This window comes from Capra hircus, chromosome 22 (genome assembly GCF_001704415.2).
Source record: "Capra hircus breed San Clemente chromosome 22, ASM170441v1, whole genome shotgun sequence".
Classification (NCBI taxonomy): Eukaryota; Metazoa; Chordata; class Mammalia; order Artiodactyla; family Bovidae; genus Capra; species Capra hircus.
In genome coordinates, this window is record NC_030829.1 from 59,482,545 (window position 1) to 59,510,103 (window position 27,559).

The window sequence follows — 27,559 nt, forward strand, 5'->3', positions numbered from 1 at the left end:
CTGTCTCCTGGCCCCCAGCTACACTCTTTTTAAAGTATCTTGTTTCCGTGTGTTTGCTTGCCTTCGCTGGGCCTCGGCTGGGTGTGGCACGGAGCATCATCAGTCCCCACTGCAGCCTGCAGATTCTAGTTCCCTGACAAGGGGTCGAGCCTGGGCCCCCTGCACTGGGCGCTCGGAGTCTTAGCCACCCAGGGAAGCCCCCACTTCCTACTCTTACTTGGCTTGGATGCTCGTTTTTGATGAAGGAAAACCTCATGAAAGGGAACGGGGAAGACAGATTTCGGGAGACACAGCGTGTCTCAGGTCTGAAAACGCGGCCCCCACTTGGCGGTTCGGCAGGCACGGTCGTGCGGGGAGAAGGTGGCTTTCCCGAAAGCGTTTGAAGGCACGGGCCTCCCCTTCTTCTGGCTCCCGGCATCCTGCTTCCTAAGGGTGGCCCCTCTGATTCCCGACCCTTTCCACGAGACGAGCCCGTTCCCTCCCGGACTCTCAGGGCCCTCCTGTGTCCCCGGCGTCCCGTGCTTCACTTCACACCCGTTTCCTCCCGTTCCGCTGGGTGGCTGGTTCCTTTCATCGGGGACTTCAGTTCCAGGAAGCTTTCCTCATTTACCGCAGGGGTGTCTCATCCAACCATCATCTCTCTTTCTTTCTTTTTTGCTAAAACACCTATTATTCAGATATTGGACATTGCAGACATCCTCTCTTTCCCTCGTTTCCTCTCCAGTTGCTGAGATGTCCCTTCCACCCTGCAGCCCGGGCTCCCTGCTGTAGATGTCTTTCCCATCGTGCTCGTAACCTCCAGGAGCTCTCTGGCACCGACGCGCGTTCTCTCTCTTCTCTCCAAGGACGCGTCTCCTCCTGGCATAGCCCGTTTTCTCCGGCCTGTTTCTCCATTTCTGTGTTTTCATTTCTCTCTGTTACGTACACGCTTTCTGCGGAGGTCTGATGACTCCCAGCTGTTTGCTGTCTGTAACAGAGGGACACCACGGAAGCCTTTCCTGTGAGGTTCTTTAGGGGGTGAGTTTGCTTTCCCTTTCCGGGGAGGGGGGTTGCTGGTCGATCCCCAGGGTAGCGTCGTCCAGTCTCCTGACTAGAGGGTATAGCCTGGGAGCCAGGGAAGGAAGAAAGCTGATGCTCTCGAGGTCCGGGATGTAGCTGTTCTCTCCAGTTCCCTGTTTTTGTCACTGATCACCTCTCCCGCCCCACCCCGTCCTCAGCGTCTGTCTTTGTTGGGGTGCAGGAAGGGCTTTAGCTCCGTGTGGGAGGGCGTGATGGAGTCTCCTTCCTGCCTCTGTCCCCACGTGATCAGCGTCAGCCCACTCCCCTCCCGCAGTCGCGTGTCCGCTCCCGGGGGTCCGTGGTTTCTGCTCCCTTTTCCTGTTACCAGGTGAGCGCTGAACTCCTGCGTCTGGGCACTGACTCAGCCACCCACTTATGTGCTTCCAACACTGTGATGCCGTTGCCCCCGTCCCCTTCTGTCTGACTGTGTTCATTTCCCGTACTGTCCTTTTCAGGGAGTGTGGGAGAAAACAGAGGTGTCCCCCCCGCCATTTTAACCAAAACCCCACCACTGTGTTCACTAACTGCTCTGGTATCCATCGAGCTGAGCTCGGCTGCTCACTCGTGTCCGAGCCTTGCGACCCCGCGGGCTGCAGCCGCCACGCTCCTCTGCCCTGCCGCCCGCAGTGGCAGGCGGGTTGTGCGCCACGGAGCCACCGGAGAAGCCAGAGGAATTTCTCGACTGGTCTTCTGAGTAAATAAGCGGGACGCGCGGGCTCGTGCTGCGTGAGAAGAGAAAAGTCAGCGCTTGCATTCGGGTCCGACCCTGAGGTCCCTGGCTCATCACGAGCGTGCGACTGCGTTAATACCCTTGTTCTGCTTTCCATAAACCCTGTGACAACTCACTCATCCAGTCCCGGACAGTTACTGTCTTCGAAGCAAATAATTAAAATGGAGTTTGAGAGCTTGCCTGGTAAACCCATTTCCCTCTGGCTGGAAGCATTATTAGTCCATTATTGTTCCAGGAGAAGAGGTTGGCTCAGACAGTCTTGAAACACAGGATATCAATTCTCTAACTCAATATGATACAAGGAGATAAGACGAGGAACGAGATGACGCAGTGTGTCTTCTGGGTCCTTAGACACTGATCACCGGCCACTGCCCCGGAGGTCCCGAGGCTGCCCTGCGTCTTGCCCTCTGCTCCGGAGAAAGCCCGCAGCCAGAGGGCAGAGGGCAGAGGGCAGAGGGCAGAGGGCAGGGCCGCGACCAGCAGGGGTTCTGGAGGGGAGCACCAGGGGCGGGGGCGGGAGGCTGAGCTCTGTCCCTGCTGGAGGGGAGCCCCAGGGGAGGGGGCGGGAGGAGGTCAGGCGCCCGGGCTCCCTCTTGCCCCTCCCAGGCCCCCCTACACTCGTGGCTCCAACGAGGATCCTGACAAGATCTCCTTGTCCTGCCGGGGTTCTCGCTACTGTGACAGGAACCACCTTTACGTGAGCGTCTGATGGTTAATATAACAAAATATTTTGCTGTTCAGCCAGTAAGTCGTGTCTGACTCTGCGACCCCACGGACTGCGGCACGCCAGGCCTCCCTGTCCATCAGCATCTCCCAGAGCTTGCTCAAACTCATGTCTGTTGAGGCGGTGATGCCATCCAGCCGTCTCGTCCTCTGTCGACCCCTTCTCCTCTTGCCCTCAATCTTTCCCAGCATCAGGGTCTTTTCCAATGAGTCAGCTCTTCGCATCAGGTGGCCAAAGTATAACAATGAAAGCTATTAGAACCATTAAAAAATACATTTTGGAAAATTCTATGAAGAACAAATAGAGAGGAAAATTGAAGCTTCTTGTTACCGAGACTTTCAAGCATACAAAAGCGAGTAGACATGGGCTTTGGGCAGTCCCTCGGTTAGAGCAGGGACCCAGGTTTGATCCCTGGTTGGGGAACTAAGATCCCACAGCCCACGTGGCCAGAACGAAAGCAAAAAAGTAGTAAGTAAAGCCCTGCAGGCATCACCCAGCTGCAAAGTGGCCCGCACTCTACCGGTGCTGTGAAGTCTGTTCTCGCCATCCCCAGCGCCCAGTCCCCATCCAATTAAAAAAAAATTTGCTAGTGGAGAAGGCAATGGCGCCCCACCCCAGTACTCTTGCCTGGAAAATCCCATGGACGGAGGAGCCTGGTGGGCTGCCGTCCATGGGGTCGCCAAGAGTCGGACACGACCGTGACTTCACTTTCACTTTTCACTTTCCGGCACTGGAGAAGGAAATGGCACCCCACTCCAGCGCTCTTGCCTGGAGAATCCCAGGGACGGGGGAGCCTGGTGGGCTGCCGTCTATGGGGTCGCACAGAGTCAGACACGACTGAAGCGCCTTAGCAGCAGCAGCGGGGTAGATTAACACAGATTTCAGAGAGCGTATCATTCTCATCTATAAAAACTTCTGCACAGTCTCTGCTCATCCGTGACCTTTTCCCTTTTTCCTCCTCTCTTACGTAAAGCCACAGTGAAAAAAGGGAAAGCGTTAGGCCCGTGGTTGTGTCCAACTCTGCGAACCCCTGGACTGTATCCCACCAGGCTTCTCTGTTCATGGGATTTCCCAGGCAAGAACACTGGAGTGGGTTGCCATGCCTTCCTCCTGGGGCCCAAACTTGGGTCTCCCGCATTGCAGGCAGATTCTTTACTGTCTGAACCACCAGGGAAGTGCCTACAACAGCCTTATCATCACAACCTAACAAAATTACCAGTTCCTTAACACCAAGTAGTATTGGATGGCATTAATACTCCGGCCCATTTAACACTCCAGCCCACATTCAGATTCCCCAGATTATCTGAAAAAAAAAATATTTCTGCAGATTTGTTTGAATCAAGAGCCTAATAAGGCACACTCGTCATGTCGGGCTCACAGATCTCCAAAGCCTCTCAGTTGCTAATGGAAACTTTAGTCTTTAACTTAAACATATTTATGTGCTTCAACACGAGGGCAGGCGTGCCGTGGGCTCGGCTTTCTTCAGGGGCTGTGCCATTTTTATCTGGCGTGCGTCCAAAGTTGTGAGTGCTCCGGAGGCATGTTTTTCCTAGACCTGTCCTGGCCTCGAGGTCCATTAGGGAGGTTCGAGTGGGACTCCTCGTCGTTTTCAGTGTGAGTGCTTTCTGCCTTAGTTACCAGGGCAACTAATCAAACTCTGGAGACAGCTGTTTATTAGATTTATGCCTATTTAAGATTCTCCCTGTTGCATTAAAAATTATAAATCCATACCGCAGATTGCAACAACGGAAGCAATTAGATTTCTGGAGACAGGCTGGTGATGAATGCGTGGATTAGGTATTATCTTAGAAGCGCTTCCCAGCGACCTGTCGCGAGTGGCCGCAATGCAGGAGTGAGGTCGCTCCTGTTCCGTGGGCTCCTCGTGTGTTTGAGCTCTCCAGTCGGGCGTCAGCCTTCCCTCCCCATTCCTCGTCCCCTCGTGTTCAACTCCTTCTGATCGCAAGGCCGCCGTGTGCCAGGCACGTTACAGACCCGACCCCACCCACCGAGGAGGGGGCAGCCCCCGCCTCCGAGGGTGTGAAGGCCCAAGGTCAGAGGTCACCGACTTTGAGTCAGTCTCCTGAGAGGGTGACAGGCAGGAAGGCCGGGGGTCTCCAAACGGAGGAAACAGGCTGCGAGCGTCAGACGCTTTTTCTCTTTCTCTCTCTCTGAGGCGGCAGGAGGAAACGAATGACAAGGGCTAAGATTCTTCCCTTCTCGAGATTTTTCCCTTCTCGACACAAATTTAGAAAGAGGCTTCTCTTAAAGTTCTGTGTCTCCACCTGAACTTGACTGTTCTCAAACCTTGAGCTGAGCAATGTGTTTTCCTTATGGAAATGTTTGTCTTAAGCTATGTCAAGGGGCTATACTTTTACCCTAGACTGCAAGTCGGTTCCGCCCAAGACTCAGAACCGATTGGACAAACCAGGATGTTTCACTCACACATTGTTCTCCTAATCTGTGCTAATAAAACTGTGTCTGCTTGGAAATCTGCCTTAAAGACCTCACGTCGATCGTTTGATGGCCTGGGAAGACTCGCCTGGTGCCAAGGTCATCTCAATGCATCATGTGTGGGTGAGGGGCCTGGTGCCAGCCCCTGAGTTTTGAGACATTCCCTTCCTCTAATGAGCAGTCTGCTAGTAGCTGTATAACATCCAGCTAAAGACTAGCAGGGGGCCACGCTTTCTGCCCTTTTCTGACGTCTGTGTCAGAAGTGTTCTCTATCCCTTTTATACTGTGATAAAACTGTAATACACAAAAGCTCTGAGCGATCGAGCCGCGTCACTGGCCCCGGGTTGAATTCCTGTCCTCTGGGACCAAGAACCCCGGCGTCTTTCACTGCTCAGCAGCACCTTTCAGCCCACCCCCCTCTCGGGACTGACGGTCACGGCATCTCCAGCCCCGTGGGTACCTGCTCCGTGGAAGCCCCCGCAGACGTAGAGCTTCCCATCCACGGCGCCTGCGCTGGTGGAATTGGAGCGCAGCCCAAGCAGGGGCGTGGGCATCGGGGGCCCCTCTCTCCAGAAGTCCCCGTCCGGGTTGTAGATCTCCACCGCGTCCAGGCACTTCCGGACCTGGCCCCTGTCCCGGCCGACGCAGCCGATCCCACCTGCGGAGGGACACAGGACAGAGTGACCGGGGCGGCGCGTCCCCGCAGGCACGCCCCCAACCCGGCCCACACCCCAGGCTCGCGGCCTGGGCATTCTCGTGCACCTGGCACCTTTCCCGGGATGCTTTCTTTCTTTTTTTTAATTAACTATTTTAATGGAAGGATAATTGCTTTGCAGAAATTTGCTGTTTTCTGTCAAACCTCAACCTGAGTCAGCCATAGGCCTACACACGTCCCCTCCCTGTTGAGCCTCCCCCCTCCCTCCCATCCCACCCCTCCAGGTTGATACAGAGCCCCTGCTGGGTCCCTGAGACACACAGCAAATTCCGGCTGGCTACCTGCTTTACACGTGGTGATGGAAGTCTCCACGTTCCTCTCTCCACACATCTATCCCGAGATGCTTGCTAAGCAGTGGTGAGGCCTGCTGTGCACCCAGCCAAGCCCAACCCCGTTGACCCCCAGTGCAGTCGGTCTGTGCTTACACGCGGGGCAGACGCACACTGGCTGTCTCAGGGGCCCTCCCTTGAGAGGAGGATTTTGTGATCTGAGTGTGAGGGCGGCCCAGTTCCGACGTCCGCCGTCCTGCGGTCGGTAGGGTCCCAGGGACCTGGCTATCGAGCGAGCGTCCTTTCCCCTCCGCAAGGTCACCAGCCCGTTTCTCCGTCTCCTCCTGTTTTTATTTTATTTCTGGCAGCACCGACTCCTAGCTTACGGGATCTTACCTCCCTGATGAGGGATCGAACCTGTCCCCGGTGCAATGCTAGGGCAGAGTCCTAACCACTGGGTCCCCTCTCCCTCTCTTCTCAAGGGGCAGGAATCTTCCCCCCTCAGGGCAGGGCCAGTCTTTGGTACATTTTAGCTTTAGGTTCAAAGGGAGGCCCCAAACCCGAACGCCCGCTGCGTCTTCCATTTTCGGCGACACAGTGCATTCAACAGGTGCTCTTGGCCGCGCTCGGGATGAGCTGGGAAAGGAGTGGGGCGTGTTTCCTGCGTTAGGAAGCTAATGGGGTGGAAAGCCAAACAGACGAATAAACAGAGAGCAGACTCAGGTTAAAGCATCTGCCTGCAATGCGGGAGGCCCGGGTTCAATCCCAGGGTCGGGAAGATCCCCTGGAGAAGGAAATGGTAACCCACTCCAGTATTCTTGCCTGGGAAGTCCCATGGATGGAGAAGCCTGGTAGGCTACAGTCCACAGGGTCGCAAAGAGTCGGACACGACTGAGCGACTTCACTTTCACTGTTCACTTTCAGGCATCATGACAGGCACCTCATAGGAGACACGGGTTATGCTCGGAAGACCAGAGACTGTAACAAGTTAACAGAAACACCACGTACATAATTATGACTCTAACTCCCACCCTCCGCTGGGGCAGTGATGGCATAAGGATTTCCAATCCACTGTAATAAGAAACGGGAGCTTGCCCCACAGGAAAGGCTGTAAACGTCGGGCTGTCTCTCCTTGTCTGAAGCATGGCTCCTGGGAAGCAGGTGAGGTTCCTGGAGGGGAAGGCAGTCCTCTCATTGGTGACCTCACTGCACGCAGACCCCATCAGACCACCTGCTCTGCACGGCCCATCAGAGTCTGGACAGTGCCAGCCTCGGCTACCCTGGAGGGTCCCGGAAGGGTCGCGGCAGCGGGGGGACTTGGCTCTGGAGTTTATAGCAACACCGAGACCAGCGTTGAGAACTCTGGGCTCTCACAGCCTCTGCCCAGCGTGTCGTGCCACTTAGAGACTAATGCCAGGACGCCCGGTGGCGTTTCTCCCATCATTTAACCCTGTGCCCGCCCATGTGCAGCCGGCTGCCCTCCCCACCGCCCTCCTCCCATGTACGGCCCCTCCTCCCGTGTGCGGCTGGTGGCCCTCCTGCCTCCCGTCCATTGAGTTGGTGATGCCATCCAACCATCTCATCCTCTGTCGTCCCCTTCTCCTCCCGCCTTCAATCTTGCCCAGCATCGGGGTCTTTTCCAATGAGTCAGTTCTTTGCATCAGGTGGCCAAAGGATTGGAGCTTCCGTATCAGTCCTTCCAATGACTATTCAGGGTTGATTTACTTTAGGATGGCCTGGCTGGATCTCCTTGCAGTCCAAGGGGCTCTCAAGAGTCTTCTCCAGCACCGCAGTGTGAAAGCACCAATTCTTCGGCGCTCAGCCTTCTTCATGGTCCAGCTCTCACATCCGTACTCGTGTTACAGTGCGTGACGCTCGGCCCTGAGTGACTGCGAGAGGACGGATGGGATGGCTTGTTCTCACCCGGGTCGGGCCCACCCAGAGTAGAGGCGATGGAGAGCGTGCGGGAGGAAGCTTTTTCTTCCCCCCTTTTGCTGATGGAGCCCGGCCCGTTTCCTGTCTCAGGACACATCCAGGGGTGAAGGCTGTAAGCACAGGAAACTCTTAGCGCTTTCTCTCTTCTCCGCCTGGATAAATAATTTAGCCCATTACTGTGCCAAGTCTGAGTGGCTGCGCTTCCAAGGAGGGGCCATGTGGGCCTCAGTCAACTGCGCTCTCTGACGCTCACAGACCCACTTCCCTGCTGGCGCTGGGGTGGCCAGAGGCTGCTTCGTCCAACAGATCGGGGAGTCTTTGTCCGAGGGGCAGGACGGCCTTAAGAAAGAGGCTTTGTCCGTAGCCGCTGACCCTGGCAACCACCCATCAGGTAAGAACGAGATCACTTAGCTCCGTGCTCCCTGAGATGGGGAGGGCGGTTACCGGGCTGGTTTCTGTTGTTAATACGAGCACTTGGGACGACCGGTCAGTGGAGGCGAGCAGAGGGCATGCGGGTCGCTCATCATCAGGCTGGCATAGCCAGCAGCCGGCGCCCTGGGTGTGATCAGAAGTTCACATAAAGCCCATCAGGGAAGGTCTCCAGCGTAATGTACAAGAAGCGCGGCTTGTGCTGGAGGTTGCTGGGATAATTGGAGGGCCTGTCACTTCCGTCTGCCGCTAAGTGCCTTTAATGGTGCCGTTCAGCCCTTCACGGCTCTGTGCTGCTGCTTGGCTGGCGGAGTTCACAGGCTCCACCCGCGCGACCCGGGCTCTGCCTTTGCTTCTGGCCGCCGCCCCCGAACGCACCCCGTCTCCCCTGGGTGTAGTTCCAGCACCAAGCACGCTCCGGGGGCCCTCTAGTCCCAGCGGCTTAATGAGCCTAACCTGAAAGTGGGGGCTGATTAGACAAACCTTCCCACGAAAGCGTGGTCTGTATTAATAAGTCAGCACCGGCACCACGAGAGAAGGCTTTTGATCCTGCAATGGGACAGAGCAGCTTTAGAATTTCAGCGGCCGCCCCGGATCTCTCACTTCTGTGCCACCAGAGCCTGACTTGCCCGTATTCAGAAGCAGGCGCGCAGAGTTTCTCTTTGCAAGCCTGCGTCAGCGGACCTCTGGGGCAATATACAAACCTTAGTTCTTTTGGGGTGGGGTGGGGTGGGAGGGGGTGATCACAGAAGAGGGCGCCTCTCTCTCCTCTTTTATTTCTGCCAAGATGAAGAGCTGCTCTTGGTGTGTTTGCTCATTGTGGTCTTTCCCTGTTCAGAGATGAAATGTCTCCCCACACAGAGCCTCGGCTGGAGACGGCAGGGCGTGGTCCTTCCCTGACTTCCGCCAGGACCTGCTCCACGGGGCCTTGACCACAGCGCGGGGGTTGCTCCTGTGTCCCTCCCCCCAAGACTGCCATCAGGAGCTTATTCTGCCCCGCTCTGGGCTGGACCCCAAAGGAGGGGTGATTCTGGAGCACTTCTGACAAGCTCCCAGAGTTGCTTCTGTGGCTGAACAAGCTCTTTTTTTTTTTTTTTTAAATATTTATTTATTTGGTTGCTTTAGCTCTCAGTTGCAGCATGTGAGACCGTGTCCCCTGATCAAGCATTGAACCCATGTCCCCTGCATTGGGAGCTAGGAGTCTTAGCCTCCGGACCCCCAGGGAAGCCCCTTAACAAGCTTTAATAAATATATTCACTGCTGCCGGCTGCTATGGGCCTTGGAAAAAATCTGTGGGCTTTTGGAAACAGAAAGTGAAAGGGAAAGCGTTGCTCGCTCAGCCGTGTCCGACTCTCTGCGACCCTGTAGACCGTAGCCGCCAGGCTCCTCTGTCCGTGGGAGTCTCCAGGTAGGAATCCGGGAGTGGGCCGCTGCGTCCTCCTCCAGGGAATCTTCCCCCCAGGGACGGAACCCAGGTCCCCCCATGGCAGGCAGTTCACTGTCTGAGCCACCAGGACAGCTTTGCGCAATAAAATCTCTCTAAGTCTCAAATTGCTCATCTGTAAGTTCTGGATAAGAATTTCAGTTTCGTGTTGCAAGGATTAACTTACACGTGAAGGAGAAGCGTGGTGAGGAGGAGCAGACGAGCGTTGCAAACCCAAGTATCACCGATAGGACAGGAGTTTGATTTGTTCCCACGCACCCGCGAGAGCAAGCGGCCAGCGTGCAGCAGGTCCGGGGGGATGGCCGTCTCTTCTCCGCCGTGGTCCAGGACGCTGTGTTAGTAAGCCGGTGCTCACGGGAGCTGCTGACGCCTTTGATTTGCTTGGTCACACCTTAATTGTCTGTGTGTCTGTGATTAAGGGTTTACTGACTGAAGGGGCGAATCGGATGGAGGCGATTGGAGGCTGAAGGGCTGAGCGATAAGCTGAACCTCTGGGCGGGGAGACGGGCTCCCTGACACGGTGCATCAGGTCAAGCGTTTTGGGGGGCGGGAATGGTCAGGTGGCCCCACGGGAGACAGACGGGAGGATTCTGTTTGGTGGGGGTGCGTCCGGGAGTGAGGCCGCCTCCGGTCGGGGTGGAGGGGCTGCTCTGACTCACATGCGGGTGCGGTCTCTTCCTGACAATATAACGCCCGGACAGCGTCATTCTCACTCAGGCTGCCTGCTCTCTCTCTTCTAAATCACATTTATTTGTGTATGGCTGTGCTGGGTCTTCATTGCTGGGCATGGGTTTTTCTCCAGCTGTGTCCACGGGCTTCTCATCGCGGTGGCGTCTCTTGGCGCAGGGCACTGGCTCTTGGGTGTGCGGGATTCAGTACCTGTGGCCCTCGGGCTTAGTTGCCCCGTGGCTTATGGCACCTTCCCGGGTCAGGAAGCAAACCCGTGTGCCCCGCCCCGCATTGGCAGACGGATTCGTTGCCGTTGAGCCTCCAGGGAAGGGCTCTGCTTCTCTTCTGCTCTTGTTCAGGAGCTCCAGACGTGAAGCCTGAACCCCAGAAGGCACGACCTCGCTGCTCGTCCCTCGTTAGTTAGTGCCGGGCTCTAATGGGTATTTTCAGAAAAGGGAAAAAGCCCCTCAGCACCGGGAGAAAGGCAGGGCCACCTGCCTTCACAAACTCCCGGCCGCGCCCAGGACTGTCCGGCCCACCCCCCGGGCGGTGGCGCCCTCTGTGCTCACCCGCTGACCCTGCCCGACCATCAGCAGCCTGCTTGCTCTTCTAAACAGATGATCAGAAAAATCGAATAAAAGAGCTGAGAGGAAAGACCGAGTTCCACTGGTTAGCGCTTGACTCTGCTTGATTCTGGAGGGAAACTCAAGTGCGTGAAGTGCCTGACAGTTACCGAGTGGGCATTCAGACGGTTGATAGAAGTTCTCGCTCCAAGTCCCGGGCACCAAAGAAGCCGCCCCCGTATCTGTGGCTGATGCCAGACAACTGCTGGGCTTCCCTCCGGCCCAGTCCTGGGCGTCCGTGGGCCTCAGCGCGCCTCGCCCCTCTGCTCTTCCAGACTCTGAGCCATCTCTGCCTCCTTTCTGCCCTGACCGTCCTCCCCAGTGTGTCCTGCAGGTCCCAGGAGGTCCAGGAGCCGAGCCTGCAGGGGCTGAAGGGAGCGCCTGCAGAGGTCAGAACCTCGGGGCCAGCCTCCCGTCACCTCGCCACCCTCAGGCAGGAGCCCCCAGCCGTCTCGGGCCTGTCCGTCTCCCGGAGGCGTGCCTGGTTTTCAGCCTCCCTTCTGCCCACTCCTCCCCTCCCTGCCTGTCTCCCTGGCCGCCCTGTTCGCAGCACCCCGTGCTCCAGCCTGGCTCAGCCTGGGCCCCAACAGTGAGGTAGCTCCCCTCTAGGCCTCTGTAGAGGCTGGTCTCCGCCTGGATGGGTCTCTCCTCCCCACGAGGACAAATCCCTGCTTCGAGGCTCAGCTCAGCCATCACCCCGAAGAAAGGCGTTGTGTCTCTGCAAGCGGCCATCCCCTCCTTCGGGCGTCTGCTGCTCTCTGAACAGAGATCAAGGTTCCTATAAAGACGCTGCTCCTGTGTGTCTTTCTGGGCTGCACGTCACTGGACAGCAGAAGCGTGCCTTGTTCCCACCGCGCACCCCACACTCCTCACTGGGGCAGACGGTCGGGAAACAAAGCTTAGCTGAGTGCGTGCGTGCGTGGCCCAGCCCTTCCCACACCGCGGGCACTGCTGTCCTCTTCCACTCTCCTGTCAGAACACAAAGTGACGACTAGCTTTCTAGAGTCCAAACAGCTGAACGCTCACTTCCTGTCAGATTATAAACACGACCTGCTTAAGGACACAGGACTCCCGGCGCAGACAGGGACCTTGTCGGTGTCTGTTGTTGGGCTCACCTTTGCCCCCAGGTCTGCCTGCCTGGAAAGTCACTGACCTCCCCTCACTCTGGCTGGACGTAACCTAACAGGACCCAGGCTGGGTTTATGCTAATAATTCTGTCCGGCGACCAGGCAAAGATGCATTAATCAGATGTACTCCACAGCTTGCAAACGTAGACACACAGGATGTAGAGAGTGAAGGGAGGCTACGCATCATTCTGTTCCCTGAGGTTCTTCTAAAGGGGGCTTGACAGCGTGTGGTGAATAATTACTGCAGAGAAAATATCTCGGGGCCCCTCTGGTAGCCCAGTGGTTACGACTCTAGCGCTTTCATAGCTGGGGCCCAGGTTTGCTCCCCGGTCAGCGAACTAACATCCCACAAGCTACCCAGAACAGCAAAAAAAAAAAAAAAAAGTCTTAACAAATCTGGCATATTGCCCATGTGTAAATAAAATCGTTATGGAAAGTGATCATTTGTGCTCATCCCTATATCTACCCAAGGAAGGGGAAAGGAAGGGAGTATCTAAAAAATGATCACAGACATGAATCAGGATAAACTGGGTGAAGATAACGCATCACACTCAAAAACTACAGGATTTTAAAATAGATATCTTCTTCTTTAAAGCATTAAAATTGTCCCATTTCAACTCTTCACGCTGTTTTAAAACATACATTACATTCTCTCTGCCTTAGTGAACTGATGATACCAGAGTCAAGGTTTTCGTAAGGACTGGGAAGTAGCTAACACCCTGCTTCCCCAGCATCCCACAGACAGACGGTTCTGTACACCAGGCTGCGTGAAAACACACCTGGATTTGCTTTGCTGGATGAATCCTTGCTTTCGGTGCGGCTTTGAGCAACTTACCTCTTCTCATGAGAGCAAAGCATAGAAAGTATTTGCCCAAGGTTTTGGCTGCATCCTTACGCTCCTCTGCAAACACAAACAAGTCAGAGACCCAGACGGCATCCGCCAGACGTCTCCCGTCTGTTCTTGGTAACGGTCTCATCCCTGTCCATCCGGGGCTTTCACACCGTAGCACCTTCTGACAGTCTCTGCTTTCGGTGTCAAAATCGCTGTGAACTTCTAGCTAGTCTTATGTGTATATAATCTTACGTGTTTATTTTCGGCTGTGCTGGTCTTAGTTGCGGGGCAGGCTTTTCTCCGTTGCGATTTCTCTCGTTGCGGAGCGCGGGCTCCAGGGTGTGTGAGCTTCAGCAGCTGTGGCCCACGGGCTCAGCGGCTCCGAGGCCTGTGGGGTCTTCCCAGACCGGGGATCAGAGCTGTGTCTCCTGCACGGGCAGGCAGACGCTTCACCTCTGGGCCACGAGGGAAGCCCTCCAGCTATTTTTAAGCAATCTGTATGTATATTTTGGATATTTACTTCCTGTCTCTCCTAGGTGCTAGAGAACAAGTTTAAGGCTTTTGTTTATTTCTGTGTTTTGTGTTTTTTTGTGCATAAAACGCAGTCTTGGGAAATTGAAGGCAAATAAGAAACCATCACAAAACAGCATTACAATTATGTATCGGTCCAACAGAGCACAAGTTCCCACTAACCGCCACACTGAAGCGTGCGGCTGCCGACTCTGGGCCTGCAGGATATCAGAGATGAAAGTGAGCCACGTTGTGACGTGTTCAGCTCAGTCACTCAGTCACGTGGACTCTGCGGTCACGTGGACTCTGCGGTCACGTGGACTCTGCGGTCACGTGGACCGCGGCACGCCCGTGAGCACCCCGGGCAGACCCTGGCCTCTGGGAGCCCGTGATTCTGGGTCCCCCAGTGAGGGGCCCAGGTCATCAAGGCGAAAACCCTTCACAGGCTTCCCTGGAAGGACGTCTCACAGGTACTGACGGCGAAAACACGGCGAGCCTTCTCTCTGGTTCGAAGCCACTTCAGCTGTCGTGTCTCTGAACTCAAGTCTGCTCCCAGAATAAAGGGGGCGCGGGGACTCCCCGCTGAACTGCTTCGGCCGTTGAAACGGCACCTTCTTTCCTTGACCATCGTGAGCCTAAGAAGCTATCTCTAGGCCCAGAAGACTCCCGGGAGGAGGTCAGAGCACACCCAGAGCCCGCCCTGAGGACGTGCAGACACGGGGAGCTCCGAGCAGTGCCGGACCTGCGTTCCTGGGACACTGCTCTGCCGGGGGGTCCCTGTCCCTTCACCTCTGGTCTCTCCTAAACACCAGCCGGGGCGGCTCATGCACCAGGGGCTTGGTCAGTGTTGTGAGCATATAAAAACACCCTCCTTGAACGCGGCGTCCCGTCTTCCCTTCCTCACCCAGCATCTGAACTTTGCCACCTGCATCCCTGCGGGCATTCTTACCAGAGCCGCCCAGCGCTTCCCACAGACCAGACCCCAGGCCCCACTTCAGACCTACCAGCCCAGAATTCGCCACAGGTCAGGGCCAGGAATCTGCCGTTTTATTGAACAGCCTGGGTGATGTGAGACATGTTTCTATTTTTAAAAAACTGCTTCAAGGGGACTTCCCCGGCGGTTAAGACTCTGTGCTCCCAATACAGGCGGCACAGCAGGGTCGGCCCTGGTGCAGAAACGAAGATTTCACGTGCCGCTTGCTGCAGCAAAATAAAGTAAAAATAAAGTTAAAAAAATTTTAAGCTTACTTTGCAAAACATTAAAAAAAATACTGCCTCAAATTTTATCAAAAGACATAAAAAGGCAAAATCAGAACAATGATGAAGCTTGGTCCTCTCGGAATGTAATTCACCTCTGGACTGCTCACAGACACGAGTTCACTGCAGCAGCTGGAAGCTTCTGTGTAACTAGCCCCATCAAGGGGCGCCATCACCCAGTGAAAACGACCCCTGGGGCCATGTGGGGAGACTTGGTATTACCTGGCTCCCTGGACAGGGAAGTGAAAAATCTGGGGTTTGCAAAATCCCCTACAACGCCTGGAACTCTGATGCTGTTTGAGGTTTTTTGCCCTGGTGGAGTAGCAGGAGAGAAAGGTCAGTTCCACCAACTGATGTCTGGGTGAGCGCTGGTCACGTGGAGCAGCCAGGCCGGAGGTCAGAACAGACACAGCCAGACGAGCGGGGCAGCTCTCTGCCCCTGGGTGTGCGGGGAGCCTGGCCAGAATCCTGCTGAGAGCCGCGCCCCTGATTCACACAAACCACCTCGGGGGGTGGCGTCCTGCCGGACCCTGAAGGGTGCACTGGTCTAGACGCGGAGGCTTAAAAGCAGAGGGAAGAGAGGAAACCCAGCCGCAGAAGGAAGGCTTGTTCGGGGGTGACCCCCAGGGCCCACAGTGGGGCGGGCAGGGACGTGGCTGCCGGGGCCGGCCCAGGACAGGTCTCAGCATTTCCACAAATAGACCTTGTGGCTCACTTTCTATATTTGACTTCGCCAGACCCATCAAGTTAAAGGAACTTCGGCATCCGCTTTGGCTTTTTAAAAACACTTGAGGAAAACCCCAGGTATATTTATAAGTGCCCTGTCATTGCAGAAGCGAGCATGCTGCACTCAAAGGTGTAACTGATGCTATGAAATCTGAATTTTGTCTCACAGAAACCGCTTTCAGAGAGAGAGCCCTCGGTGTCACATTCTATGAGCATTTTATAGCAGAGCACCAGGAGCTGGATTCAATGAGCTGGAGCCCAGAAGGCATTGTCTTTCTCAAAACTTTACTAAAAAGAGGGTGCAGAGGACTCCTCTGGCAGTCCAGGGGTCAAGACTTCCAATGCAGGGGCCGCAGGTTTGACCCCTGGTCGGGGAGCTAAGATCATGGCATCTGGTCCCATCACTTCATGGAAGTATAAGGGTAAACAGTGGAAACAGTGACAGATTTTACTTTCTTGGGCTCCAAAATCACCGCAGATGGTGACTGCAGCCATGAAATTAAAAGACGCTTTCTCCTTGGAAGGAAAGCCATGACCAACCTAGACAGCATATTAAAAAGCTGAGACATTATTCTGCTGACAAAGGTCCGTCTCGTCAAAGCTGTGGTTTTCCCAGTGGTCATGTATGGACATGACAGTTGGACCATAAAGAAAGCTGAGCACTGAAGAACTGATGCTTTTGAACTGTGGTGTTGGAGAAGACTCTTGAGAGTCCCTTGGACTGCAAGGAGATCCAACCAGTCCATCCCAAACGCTGAATATTCACTGGAAAGACTGAAGCTGAAGCTCCAGTACTTTGGCCACCTGATGCGAAGAGCTGACTCACTGGAAAAGACCCTGATGCTGGGGAAGATTGAGGGCAGGAGGAGAAGGGGACGACAGAGGATGAGATGGTTGGATGGCATCACCAGCTCAAAGGACATGAATCTGACCGAGCTCAGGGAGATAGTGATGGACAGGGAAGCCTGGTGTGCTGCAGTCCACGGGGTCACGAGGTTGGACACAGCAACTGAGCAGTAATGGGGGCTAAGATCCGACATGCCTCGCAGCCAAAAAATCAGAACATGAAACAGAGGCAGTATTGTATCACATTCAGCAAAGAGTTTAAAAGTGGTTCACATTAAAAAAAAAAAAAAAAACTTTACAAAAGAGTCTTCACGTAATTTCTTTCCTATTCTTCACAAAAGCAGGATTGAAAGCCTTGAAAACAGGAATTAATAACATTTTCTCCTAGCAATAGGATCTTAACTAAAATTACTGGGCTGACAACTTTTTTAGAGGATCACAGTTACATTTCTGAGTACAGTATGCTTGCTTCTGAAATGACAGTGCACACTCACACCTTTTTTAGAGGATTAAGGCATATTTTGGATTAAAGTAGCTTAAGTGTCTCATAATGAATTCTCACAGTACAAATGACAAAAGAGTTTTCTTAAAAAAAAAAAAAAGCACCTTAAAATGCATGGCCTCAAGCAGCACCCTTCCAGGAGTCTCCTCTCAGAGGATTTCAAAGGGTTCTGTTAAGACACAGCGCCTCTTCCCTGCTCTTTCTGAGAACGAGCTGCCCGAGGGAGCTCTCAGGAAAAAGTCAGCGTGGAAATCAGCTCATTTCAAATACCTGGAGATTTTAACAAGGGCATCATTGGCTCAGTGGTAAAGAATCTGCCCGCAATGTGGGAGATTTGGGTTTGATCCCTGGGTTGGGAAGATTTCCTGGAGGAGGAAAAGGCAACCCACTCAATATTCTTGCCTGGAGAATCCCGTGGACAGAGGAGCCAGGAAGCTACCATCCCTGGGGTTGCGAAGAGTCGGACGCGACTGAGCGTGCACGCACTTTACTCATAAGGCTCCATGGAGACTATTTAAGTGTTCCAGAAAGTCACCCACCAGAAGAGCCAGTTACCATGCGGGGAAGCCGCTAAAATACACGTGTAAATGCATGAACAGTGGAATCACTTTAGCAACGACCTAGACAGATGCTTTCCTGAATTTTTATTTTATTTTTAAACATTTATTTATTTATTTGGCTATGTCAGGTCTTAGTTGCAGCATACAGAATCTAGTTCCTGGAGTAGGGATCGAACCCAGACCGCCTGCATTGGAGGTGCAGAGTCTTAGCCACTGGACCACCAGGACAGTGCCTGTATTTGTATGTTAAGAAGGAAATGTATAGTTTTCCGGGAACAACCACCCAGTAGCTTACTAATGCACTCTTTGCTAGTCGTAACTTCTGGCGTCCTTTTCACATAAATTCAAATTACTCATGGCGTCTGTGATGATGCGGTCTTCCAATACAGGCATTTTCACAATAAACATTTAGTGCAGATTTTAACTTAAATCTTTACAATGCGAATCAAACCTCCAGGGGCAGCATTAGCCAGGGAGAGCACCCAGCTGTCTGATGTGCGCAGCTTTAGTTCCTACAGGAGGAAGGCGTCCTGGCTAGTATTCCCCCCACGCAGGGGCAGGCTGTGTGAATGGACGCCGGGCCACTGCGCGTGTCCGCGAGGGGAGGAGGGAGGAGGGCGCGAGTCTGCGAGGGGAGGAGGGAGGAGGGCGCGAGTCTGCGAGGGGAGGAGGGAGGAGGGCGCGTGTCTGCGAGGGGAGGAGGGGAGCGCGCGCGTGTCCGCGAGGGGAGGAGCGAGGAGAGTAGAAAGACGGGGTCCTTTGACTCCAAAGGCCTGGGGAAGGCGGTCCCAGCACCAGGACCCCCGCTCCAGGCTGCGAGGCCAGCGCAGAGACCTGCCGGGCAGGAGCTGGAACACCGCAGGCTTCTGAAGGTAGGAAAGAACCCGGGGCCGTGTTAGGACACTACAGTGTAAGGACACCCCTGCCACTTTCCCTAAAACGCGATTTTAAATTGGTGGCTCAGAGAGGCAGGAATCCGCCTGCGGTGCAGGAGACCCGGGCCCCGTCCCTGGGTCGGGAAGGTGCCCTGGAGAGGGGAATGGCGACCCGCTCCAGCGTTCCGCCTGCAGAGCCCCGTGGAGAGGGGAGCCGGGCGGGCTGCAGTCCACGGGGTCGCAGAGTCAGACCCGACGGAGCGACCGGCGCTGGCACACACACCTCTCTTGTTGCTTTGCTGGGTTTGTTTTGGTTGCGCTGTGAGGCTCTTGGATGTTAGTTCCCGCCGCCTGCATGGGAAGCGAGAAGCCTTGCCCGGCGGACGGCCGCGGGAGCCTGCCCTCCGCCCACTTACGTCCCGTGGTGATGCCATCTCTGCACCGGAACACACGGCCCAGTGTTCATCTCTCTTAAGCGCCTCGGTTTACGAACGAAGAAAACAGACTCGGAGAAGTGAACCCACTTGCTGGAAGTCATGAAGTGAAGCCGCTCAGTCGTTGACTCTTTGCGACCCCACGGACTGCTGCCCACCAGCCTCCTCTGTCCATGGGATTCTCCAGGCAGGGATACTGGAGTGGGCTGCCATTCCCTTCTCCAGGGGATCTTCCAGACCCAAGGACCGAACCCGGGTCTCCTGCATTGCAGGCAGACGCTTTGCTCTCTGAGCCACCAGGGAAATCATAGGGTGTTCATAACTTACAGGGTAGGGTCTGTCTGCAGAAGGAACTTTGTTTCAGCCAAGAAGACTCTTGGGGAGTCTTTGTACAGATGGGATTAACTCGGAAGACTTATAAAATCATAATACGGTGGCGGTGAGGCCGTTCATCGCACAGCCCAGACTGCCCCTGCTGACTGCCTCTCTCCCTGCGGTAGTCAGCTGTGTAGCGGTCCACCTCATGTAACAGAGGCCAGACTGCACGCCCAGAACACGGGTGCAAAGCCGGAACAGAGGCAGCAGCGGGGCCGTGATGGGCGTCGGAACTTTCCCCTGCAAAGCCTGGAGCCTGTGCTAAAAGCGCCTGGCCTACCGGCCCCAGGGAGCGCACCCGTGCGGTCTGTGCTCTGCACCGCGGCCGGCAGGGGCAGTGCAGGCGAGCCGTTTGCACAGCCTTGTATGGACGGGCGTGACAGCGGTGGGAAGTGAAGAGAGCGTAGCAGCAGTGAAAGGGGAAGGAAGGGCCATCCAGACGCGGCAGCCGCCGTCCTTCGTGCCCGGGGGCGGCTCGCACACGCGGGGAGCGTGATTTGGGGGCTCATGATGACCGATCACTTTAAAAAGTTATTTTAGCGTTGAAATGGGACAGATTTGGGTCTGAATCCGGATTTAATCACACTGTTCCGGTAATAAAAGGAAAGAAAGGCCTTCCCTTCTAGGCGACTGTGGAAACTGAGGCTGTGCATGGAAACAGCACCTAGCATTCAGTAATTCTTCAGTAATTATTACTTTCCCTCCAAGCAATTTCTCACGAGATAGGGAAGAACATGATAACTTAAAAAATGCTTTTTCTAGTTAGAAATGTTGGCCAAAAATTGACACTCAAAGGTGCTGGCATTGGGACGTCCCTGGTGCTCCAGTGGACACGCGTGTACCCGGGAGTGATTCGTGTTGATGGAGGGCAGAAACCACCACAAAGGAACCAAGATTTCTCAGAGAATCTTACCAAGTTTTGCATAAATGTTATCTGAAAAATGAAACGGAAAACTTACATAAATACCACGGAATCACACATGAAGGAAAATAAGTTTGAAAACTCTGAAAAACAAACAAAGAATCCAGCAGGCACTGCAGGGGAATGCCGGTTCAATCCCTGGTCGAGGAACTAGAGTCCCACCCGTCATGGGACAGCTAAGTCCATGGGTTGTAACTGCTGAGCCCGAGGGCCGCCGCTGGAGAGTCCACACACCTTGACGAGAGAGCCCAACTAAGACCCAACACAGCAAACGAGTAAAATGGTAAAGACGCTGGCATCAACTATCCGGAAAACATAACTATCCAGACTGCCTCAGTTTCCAACGCCAGGAAATGTTTCTGCATTACTGCAAACTCAGACTGCAAAGCTGGACTGCCCGCCCACTTAAAGGCAGTCTATCCTGTAAGTAAGACGATGACGCTTTTCCAGACAAAGACCTTGTCCATGTGCTCAGCTAAGTGGTGCTGGACGAGTGACAACAATACAAACATTCAAAATGCAAACGCCCACAACGGTGAATCAGTAGGCGACTCTGAACACAAACTCTAGGAAGCTTTCTGCTTTCTTGGATGCACCCAAGAGTTAAGGCACAGAAAACCTCATCCTCTTTTTTTGTACTATACCCTGGTGGCCCAGCGGCAAAGAATCTGCCTGCCAACGCAAGAGACCCGGGTTCGGTCCTTGGGTCAGGAAGATCCCCTAGAGAAGGAAATGGCAACCCGCTCCAATATTCTTGCTGGGTTGATACCATGGGCAGGGGAGTCTGGCGAAAGACAGTCCGTGCAACTGCAAAGAGTCAGACACGACTTAGTGGCTGAAGAACAGACGGCAGTTCCTTTCGCAAATGGGCTCTAACTGAAAACGAGCCTCAGAGAAAAGACCCTGGAATGGAAGATTGCTGGTTTAGACCTAACGTGGGATGAACATTTTCAGAGCTTCAGAAAGTAAACAGAACTGGACACACACCCATTACGGATCTTAAACTGAGCTTCTTCAGATGACCCCCAGAAGCATCTGGTCCATGGACAAGCCTTGAACTAAGAGTGTGTGTCCAGTTGCTAAGTCATGTCTGACTTTTTGCGACACCATGGACCACAGCACATCCGGCTTCCCTGTCCTTCACTATCTCCTGGAGCTTATACAAACTCATGTCCATTGAGTAGGTGATGCCATCCAACCATCTCATCCTCTGTCGCCCCCTTCTCTGCCCACCTTCAATCTTTCCCAGCATCAGGGTCTTTTCCAATGAGTCAGTTCTTCACATCAGGTGGCCAAAGGATTGGAGCTTCAGCATCCATCCTTCCACGGAATATTCAGGATTGATTTCCTTTAGGATTGCCTGGCTGGATCTCCTTGTTGTCCAAGGGACTCTCAAGAGTCTTCTTCAGCACCACAGTTCGAAAGCATCAATTCTTTGGTGCTCAGCCTTCTTTATGGTCCAACTCTCACGTCCATACATGATTACTGGAAAAACCATAGCTTTGACTAGATGGACCTTTGTTGGCAAGGTGATATCTCTGCTTTGTTATACGCTGTCTAGGTTTGTCATAGCTTTTCTTCCCAGGAGCAAACGTCTTTTAATTTCATGGCTGCAGTCACTGTCTGCAGTGATTTTGGAGCCCAGGAAAATAAAATCTGTCACTGCTTCTGTTTTTTCCCCTCATCTGTTTGCTATGAAGTGATGGGACTGGATGCCATGATCTCACGTTTTTTAAATGTTGAGTTTTAAGCCAGCTTTTTCACTCTCCTCTTTCACCTTCATCAAAAGGCTCTTTAGTTCCTCTTCTCTTTCTGCCATCAGAGTGGTGTCATCTGCATATCTGAGACTGTTGATATTTCTCCCAGCAATCTTGATTCCGGCTTGTGATTCATCTGGCCTGGCATTTCACATGATGTGCTCTGCAGAGAAGTTAAATAAGCAGGGTGACAATATACAGAAGACGTACTCTGTTCCCAATTTTGAACGAGCCTGTTGTTCCATGTCTGGTTCTAACTGTCGCTTTTTTCCTAACTGTTGCATACAGGTTTCTCAAGAGGCAGGTCAGGTGGTCTGGTATTTCCATCTCTTATGAATTTTCCACAGTTCGTTGTGATCCACATGGTCAAAAGCTTTAGCATAGTCAATGAAGCAGAAGTAGATGTTTTTCTGGAGCTCTCTTGCTTTTTCTATGATCCAATGGATGTTGGCAATTTGATCTCTGGTTCCTCTGCCTTTTCAAAATCCTGTTTGTACATCTGAAAGTTCTTGCTTCACATACTGTTGAAGCCTAGCTTGAGGGATGTTGAGGATTACCTTGCTAGCATGTGAAATGAGCGCAATTGTGCGGCAGTTTGAACACTCTTTGGCATTGCTTTTCTTTGGGTTTGGAATGAAAACTGCCCTTTTCCAGTCCGAGTTTTCCACATTTGCTGGCATACTGAGTGCAGCACTTTAACGGCATCTTCTTTCAGGATTTGAAGCAGCTCAGATGGAATTCCATCACCTCCACTAGCTTTGTTCGTAGTGATGCTTCCTAAGGCCCAGTTGATTTCACACTCCAGGACGTCTGGCCCTAGGTGAGTGACCACACCATCGTGGTTATCCGGGGCATGAAGACCCTTTTTGTACAGTTCTTCTGTGTATTCTTGGCATCTTTTCTTAATCGTGTCTGCTTCTTTGGGTCCTTGCCATTTCTGTCCTTTATCGAGCCCATCTTGCGTGAAACGTTCCCTTGGTATCTCTAGTTTTCTTGAAGAGGTCTCTAGTCTTTCCCATTCTGTTATTTTCCTCTGTTTCTTTGCACCGATCGCTGAGGAAGCTTTCTTATCTCTCCTTGCTCTTCTCTGGAACTCTGCACTCAGTTGGGTATATCTTTCCGTTTCTCCTCTGCCTTTTGCTTCTCTTCTTTCCTCAGCTGTTTATAAAAACTGCTCAGATAACCATTTTGCCTTCTTGCATTTCTTTTTCTTTCAGATAGTTTTGGTCACCGCCTCCTGTACAACATTAGGAACCTCTATCCATGGTTCTCCAGGCACTCTATCAGATCTAACCCTAGAATCTATTCATCACTGTCACTGTATAATCGTAAGGGATGTGATTTAGGTCCTACTTGATTTGCCTGGTGGTTTTCCCTACTTTCTTCAATTTAAGTCTGAATTTTGCAATAAGGAGTTCATGATCTGAGCCACAGTCAGCTCCAGGTCTCGTTTTTGCTGAGACTTCTCCATCTTTAGCTGCAAAGAATATGATCAATCTGATTTCTGTATTGACCATCTGGTCCTTTCCATACAATTTACAGAAATGACACTGTTGGTTTTAGCTCACATTTAGCCCGGTTTTGTTTTCACATTGGGGAGGGGCTGGGAATCTCACTGCGCTTCCATCGACAATCACTTCTATCCCACTTTCGACTGCCTCCAACTTTAATACAATCAGTAGATCGGCCCTGTGCTCCTCGAGTTCCATATACATCAATCCCAGGAGACTGATCCTAGCATAGATGTTATCTCTACTGGGCGATGGCTCTGCGCATGGTTATAACAAAAGCAACAAACGTCTACCCAGGGGAAAAACTTAATTATGACCTCAAGCGAGTCTCCTAACTGAGGCGGTCATACAGCATGTGGCGCAATGTTCTTGTTCTTAAAATCACACAACTATTAACGTCGCAGCGCGTTAATTATTCTGCTTCATGCTGTGCACGCAGCCAAGAGATAATGGCTTCCATTTAGCTTTAAAAAAAAAAAAAAAGAAGCTACTCAAAGACTTGGTTTGCTTTCAGCCCATATTTCTTTCTTTCTTCTTTTTTTTGGCCATTTCTGTTACCCATTATTTTTGCCAGTTGGCCAGCATTGCAGAAGGGGTTGAAATTAAGAATCGGCATCATTTCACCAGTGCGCTCAGCCTGTCTCAGCCCCTGTCTGCCCATGCTCATGGGAGGGGAAGGCAGGCTGGCAGAGGGTGACGTTAGGAGAAAGTAAGCAGCTTAGGCAAGGACTGGGAAGGACAGGGAGGCACCAAGGATGCTCTGGAGTCACGCAGACCCACCTCAGTGGGAAGGAACCAGCCTCTCACCAACCCCTATTGGCCAGCGCAAGACCACACACGCTTATTCCAGAGATAAGGGACAAATGCATTCAGATAGAACGTCATTTGATGCCACCTTAGTGGAATTCTGGTGAGTGAGGCAAGTGAAGAGGACTGGCATGACCTGTTTCTTTAATTAGTGCAGAGAACCGTTGGTTATTAAAGCCTATGTTTGGATCCACGTAGGTGGCCAAAGGCTTACTGCCTTTTCACAGCATTTTAGCTGGTGGGTATACAATGATGTATCACTGCTGATCTTGGATTCCAGATGACTGAAAAATTCGATAAAAGTAACTTTGCCTTCAACATGTCAGTGGACTTCCATGTAATCTTATCTGACTGTCCTCTAGAAAATGAAAGAACACTGGAGGCTAGTGGTGTGTGTAGTTGGACTGGGATGTGAGAAGGAAGAATGTTTCATTTTCATGGAGGCAAACGGCTGAGAAAAATGAAAGGAGCCATTTAGCTTCTCCTTACCCAAAACATAAATCTCACTGTTGACCACAGCTGTGCTGAACCGGTACTTGGAGTACTTCATGGGCGCCCGCTCCGTCCATTGGTCTTGGCTGGGGTCGTATCTCAACAGCTTGTTGCTCAATCGATCAGGTTCTTCGTCAGGAAGATCCATCTATATGAAATATGACAGCCAATATAATAACAGCCCATTTAGAGATCGTTGTGAGCACATGAGTGCAATTAATCAAAGCAGACAGCCAAGATAAATAGAGGTTAATGCAGTGACTTATATTCACAGACACACCAAATCCCAAGGCTTGGGATTGTAAGGACACTGTCAATAGTGGAGGGATCTATATTCTGTGCTAATGGCGCTAAGGTGTTGGTTTTAGCAAAGAACCTGTGATTTTAGCAGGGAGACAATACCACGTGTGTGTTTTTTTTTTTTTAATGAAGCATTGCAAAGCCTTAAAAATCAAGCCAAGGTTTACTGAACACTATTTAAAGTGTAGTTTCATTTTACCAAGCTTCATAGTGGTTGGTTAAATAATACTTGTGAGAAACTAACTTTAATAATTTATAAAGCATTTATAACATTTTTATAATCGAAATAGAGCAAAGCTAAAAACCAATTGAGTGTTTTAGGAATGACAGTATTTTTATACCATAGTATAGGAGTGGTTTGAATTTAATGTTAAAGGCACATGGATTGATAGAAAGTATTTGCAGTTATTTTTATGTATTTATTTCACATTTGCTGTTCAGTCGCTGAGTCGTGTCCAGTTCTTTGCGACCCCATGGGCTACTGTAGCCCACCAGGCTCCTCTGCCTGTGGGATTCTCCAGGCAAGAATACCGCAGTGGGTTGCCATTCCCTCCTCCAGGGGATCTTCCTGGATCAGGGATCAGCATTGGCAGGTGGATTCTTTACCACTGAGCCACCAGGGAAGCCCATTTATTATCTAGATAAAATAAATGTATATAAAAATATATAATAAATGTATATAAATATATGTAATAAATATATATAAGAAATGTATATATAAATGTATATATAATAAATGTATATATAAATGTATATAGATATAATAAAAATATATAAGAAATGACTATATAAGAAATGTATATATACATATAATAAATGTATATATATAATAAATGTATATCCATATATCATGAGTAGAAACATTACAAGCTAAATACACGTAGATGTATGTGGCTTTCCCTGCTCCTAAATTTCCAGCAACAATAGTAACAAACTTCAGGTACAGTAATATTTTCTGTCTGCAACGTGTTAGGAACTTCTAAGACGTCAAGCTAAAGATGACTCGGTATCTTTCGCTTTTGTTTTCGGGCCGGTGTCCAACACAGACACAGCTTCCTTGCTTATGAAGGTCATGCAGTGAGTTTCGGCTCAGGGTCATAATCACTACTGCAGTCACACTCCCAGGCTTCCCTGCAACGTAATGCTCTGTATTCTGCACAGATTAGCAAAGGCTTTCATTATCCAGGAAATAGTCACATGTTCAAAGACATTATAAATTTGGAAATACTGACTTTATTGTTTTAATTTTCCTTATAATTTAAGTATTTAATCTCTACTTTACTGCTAAAAAAATCAGAGGAAAGCTTTTCTTTGGAGCATATTCATGCAAAATTAACTACGTCATGAATAGCTCTGGAAAAGCTTAATTACAAAAACTCTGTCAGGTTTCAGCTACTGCCTGTGATTAAATCTAAGTTACTTTTCAATGCATAGCATGAGTTTACAACAGGTATCAAATGTGAAGTTTAAAATTTTATAAACAAGTATGACACCTCCTAAAAGGCAAAATGGAAACTCATGAAATTATTGCAAAAAGATGCATCAGACAGCTGATGTATCAGGAAGCAAATCTGGAGAACGGAGAACTCACACAGGCAAAAATAGGCAAAAATAGAACTAGTATGCGTCATGGGAAGCTCCAGTCCTCTGGCCACTCGATGCAAAGAGCCGACTCATTGGGAAAGACCCTGATGCTGGGAAAGACTGAGGGCAGGAGGAGAAGAAGGAGGCAGAGGGTGAGATGGTTGGACGGCATCACCGACTCGATGGACACGAGTTTGAGCAAGCTCCGGGAGACGGTGTAGGGCAGGGAAGCCTGGCGTGCTGCAGTCCTTGGCGTCACAAAGACTCAGACACGACTCAGCCACTGAACAACGATGACAACGCCGTGGGGACGGACAGTGAGCAGTGAGACTGATCTTTCCACAAACACTGGGCGGCCGGGGCAGAAGGCAGCTGCGTGAGACTCCTGTGACAGCCCCAGGCGCCGGCAGGGCCTGCAAAGCGCAGAGAAGCGGCCCCTGTGGCCCCGGCCCGCAGGCTCCTCCGTCCTGCAGCCCTGCCGCCGAGCTTCAGCCTGGCCTCTGTCTCTCCCTCTGACGCCCAGCAGAGACAGAGGGACCACCCTCTTGTGAAAATGGCTGTGAAATCACAGATAAGCACTTCAACTTCCCGCTTAGAGTGAGAAGCTTTATATGAAAAAGACCAAAGAGTTACGCGCAGACAGAACCGGGCTGGGGGTCCCGCTTCTCTGCCTCCAGCTGAGATGTTTCCCACACAGAAGCCCTCAGCACAGGCCTCCTTCGTCGTCCGCAAGAATGGGTGGGTTTTGAGGGACACAGCACAAATACTGAGTGGAGTCAGGTCTAGAATAACGCACTTTAAAAGCCATTCCCCTTGGAGAAGGAAATGGCAACCCACTCCAGTATTCTTGCCTGGAGAATCCCAAGGACGGAGAAGCCTGGTGGGCTACAGTCCACGGGGTCGCAAAAGAGTCAGACACGACTGAGCGACTTCACTTCACTTCACTTCATACAAATAATATATTGGTATCGCATAGTGTCTGTGAAATGCAAAGATGTTTCCATATTAGGAAACATACCAATTTAGAGCAATCTTTTCCCAGATTAAAGGAGGAAACCATTTAACTATCTCAATATACACAGGGGAAAAAGGAT

At 51.9% G+C, this 27,559-nt stretch overlaps 1 protein-coding gene across 4 annotated transcripts in view; it reads right to left on the minus strand.

Annotated features, from left to right (window-relative positions):
- KBTBD12 (kelch repeat and BTB domain containing 12) overlaps window positions 1-27,559 on the minus strand; it is a 56,849-nt gene that overhangs the window by 7,917 nt on the left and 21,373 nt on the right. For 2 of the 4 annotated variants that reach the window (XM_018038423.1, XM_013973727.2), the window contains exons 4-5: window positions 24,579-24,729; window positions 5,425-5,622 (exon numbers count right to left, since the gene is read on the minus strand). In XM_018038423.1, the coding sequence (XP_017893912.1) occupies window positions 5,425-5,622; window positions 24,579-24,729 (349 nt within the window). Of the gene's footprint in view, window positions 1-5,424; window positions 5,623-14,542; window positions 14,718-17,322; window positions 18,275-24,578; window positions 24,730-27,559 lie in introns of those variants that run through there. The other 2 variants (XM_018038425.1, XM_018038424.1) reach the window with 2 other exon arrangements.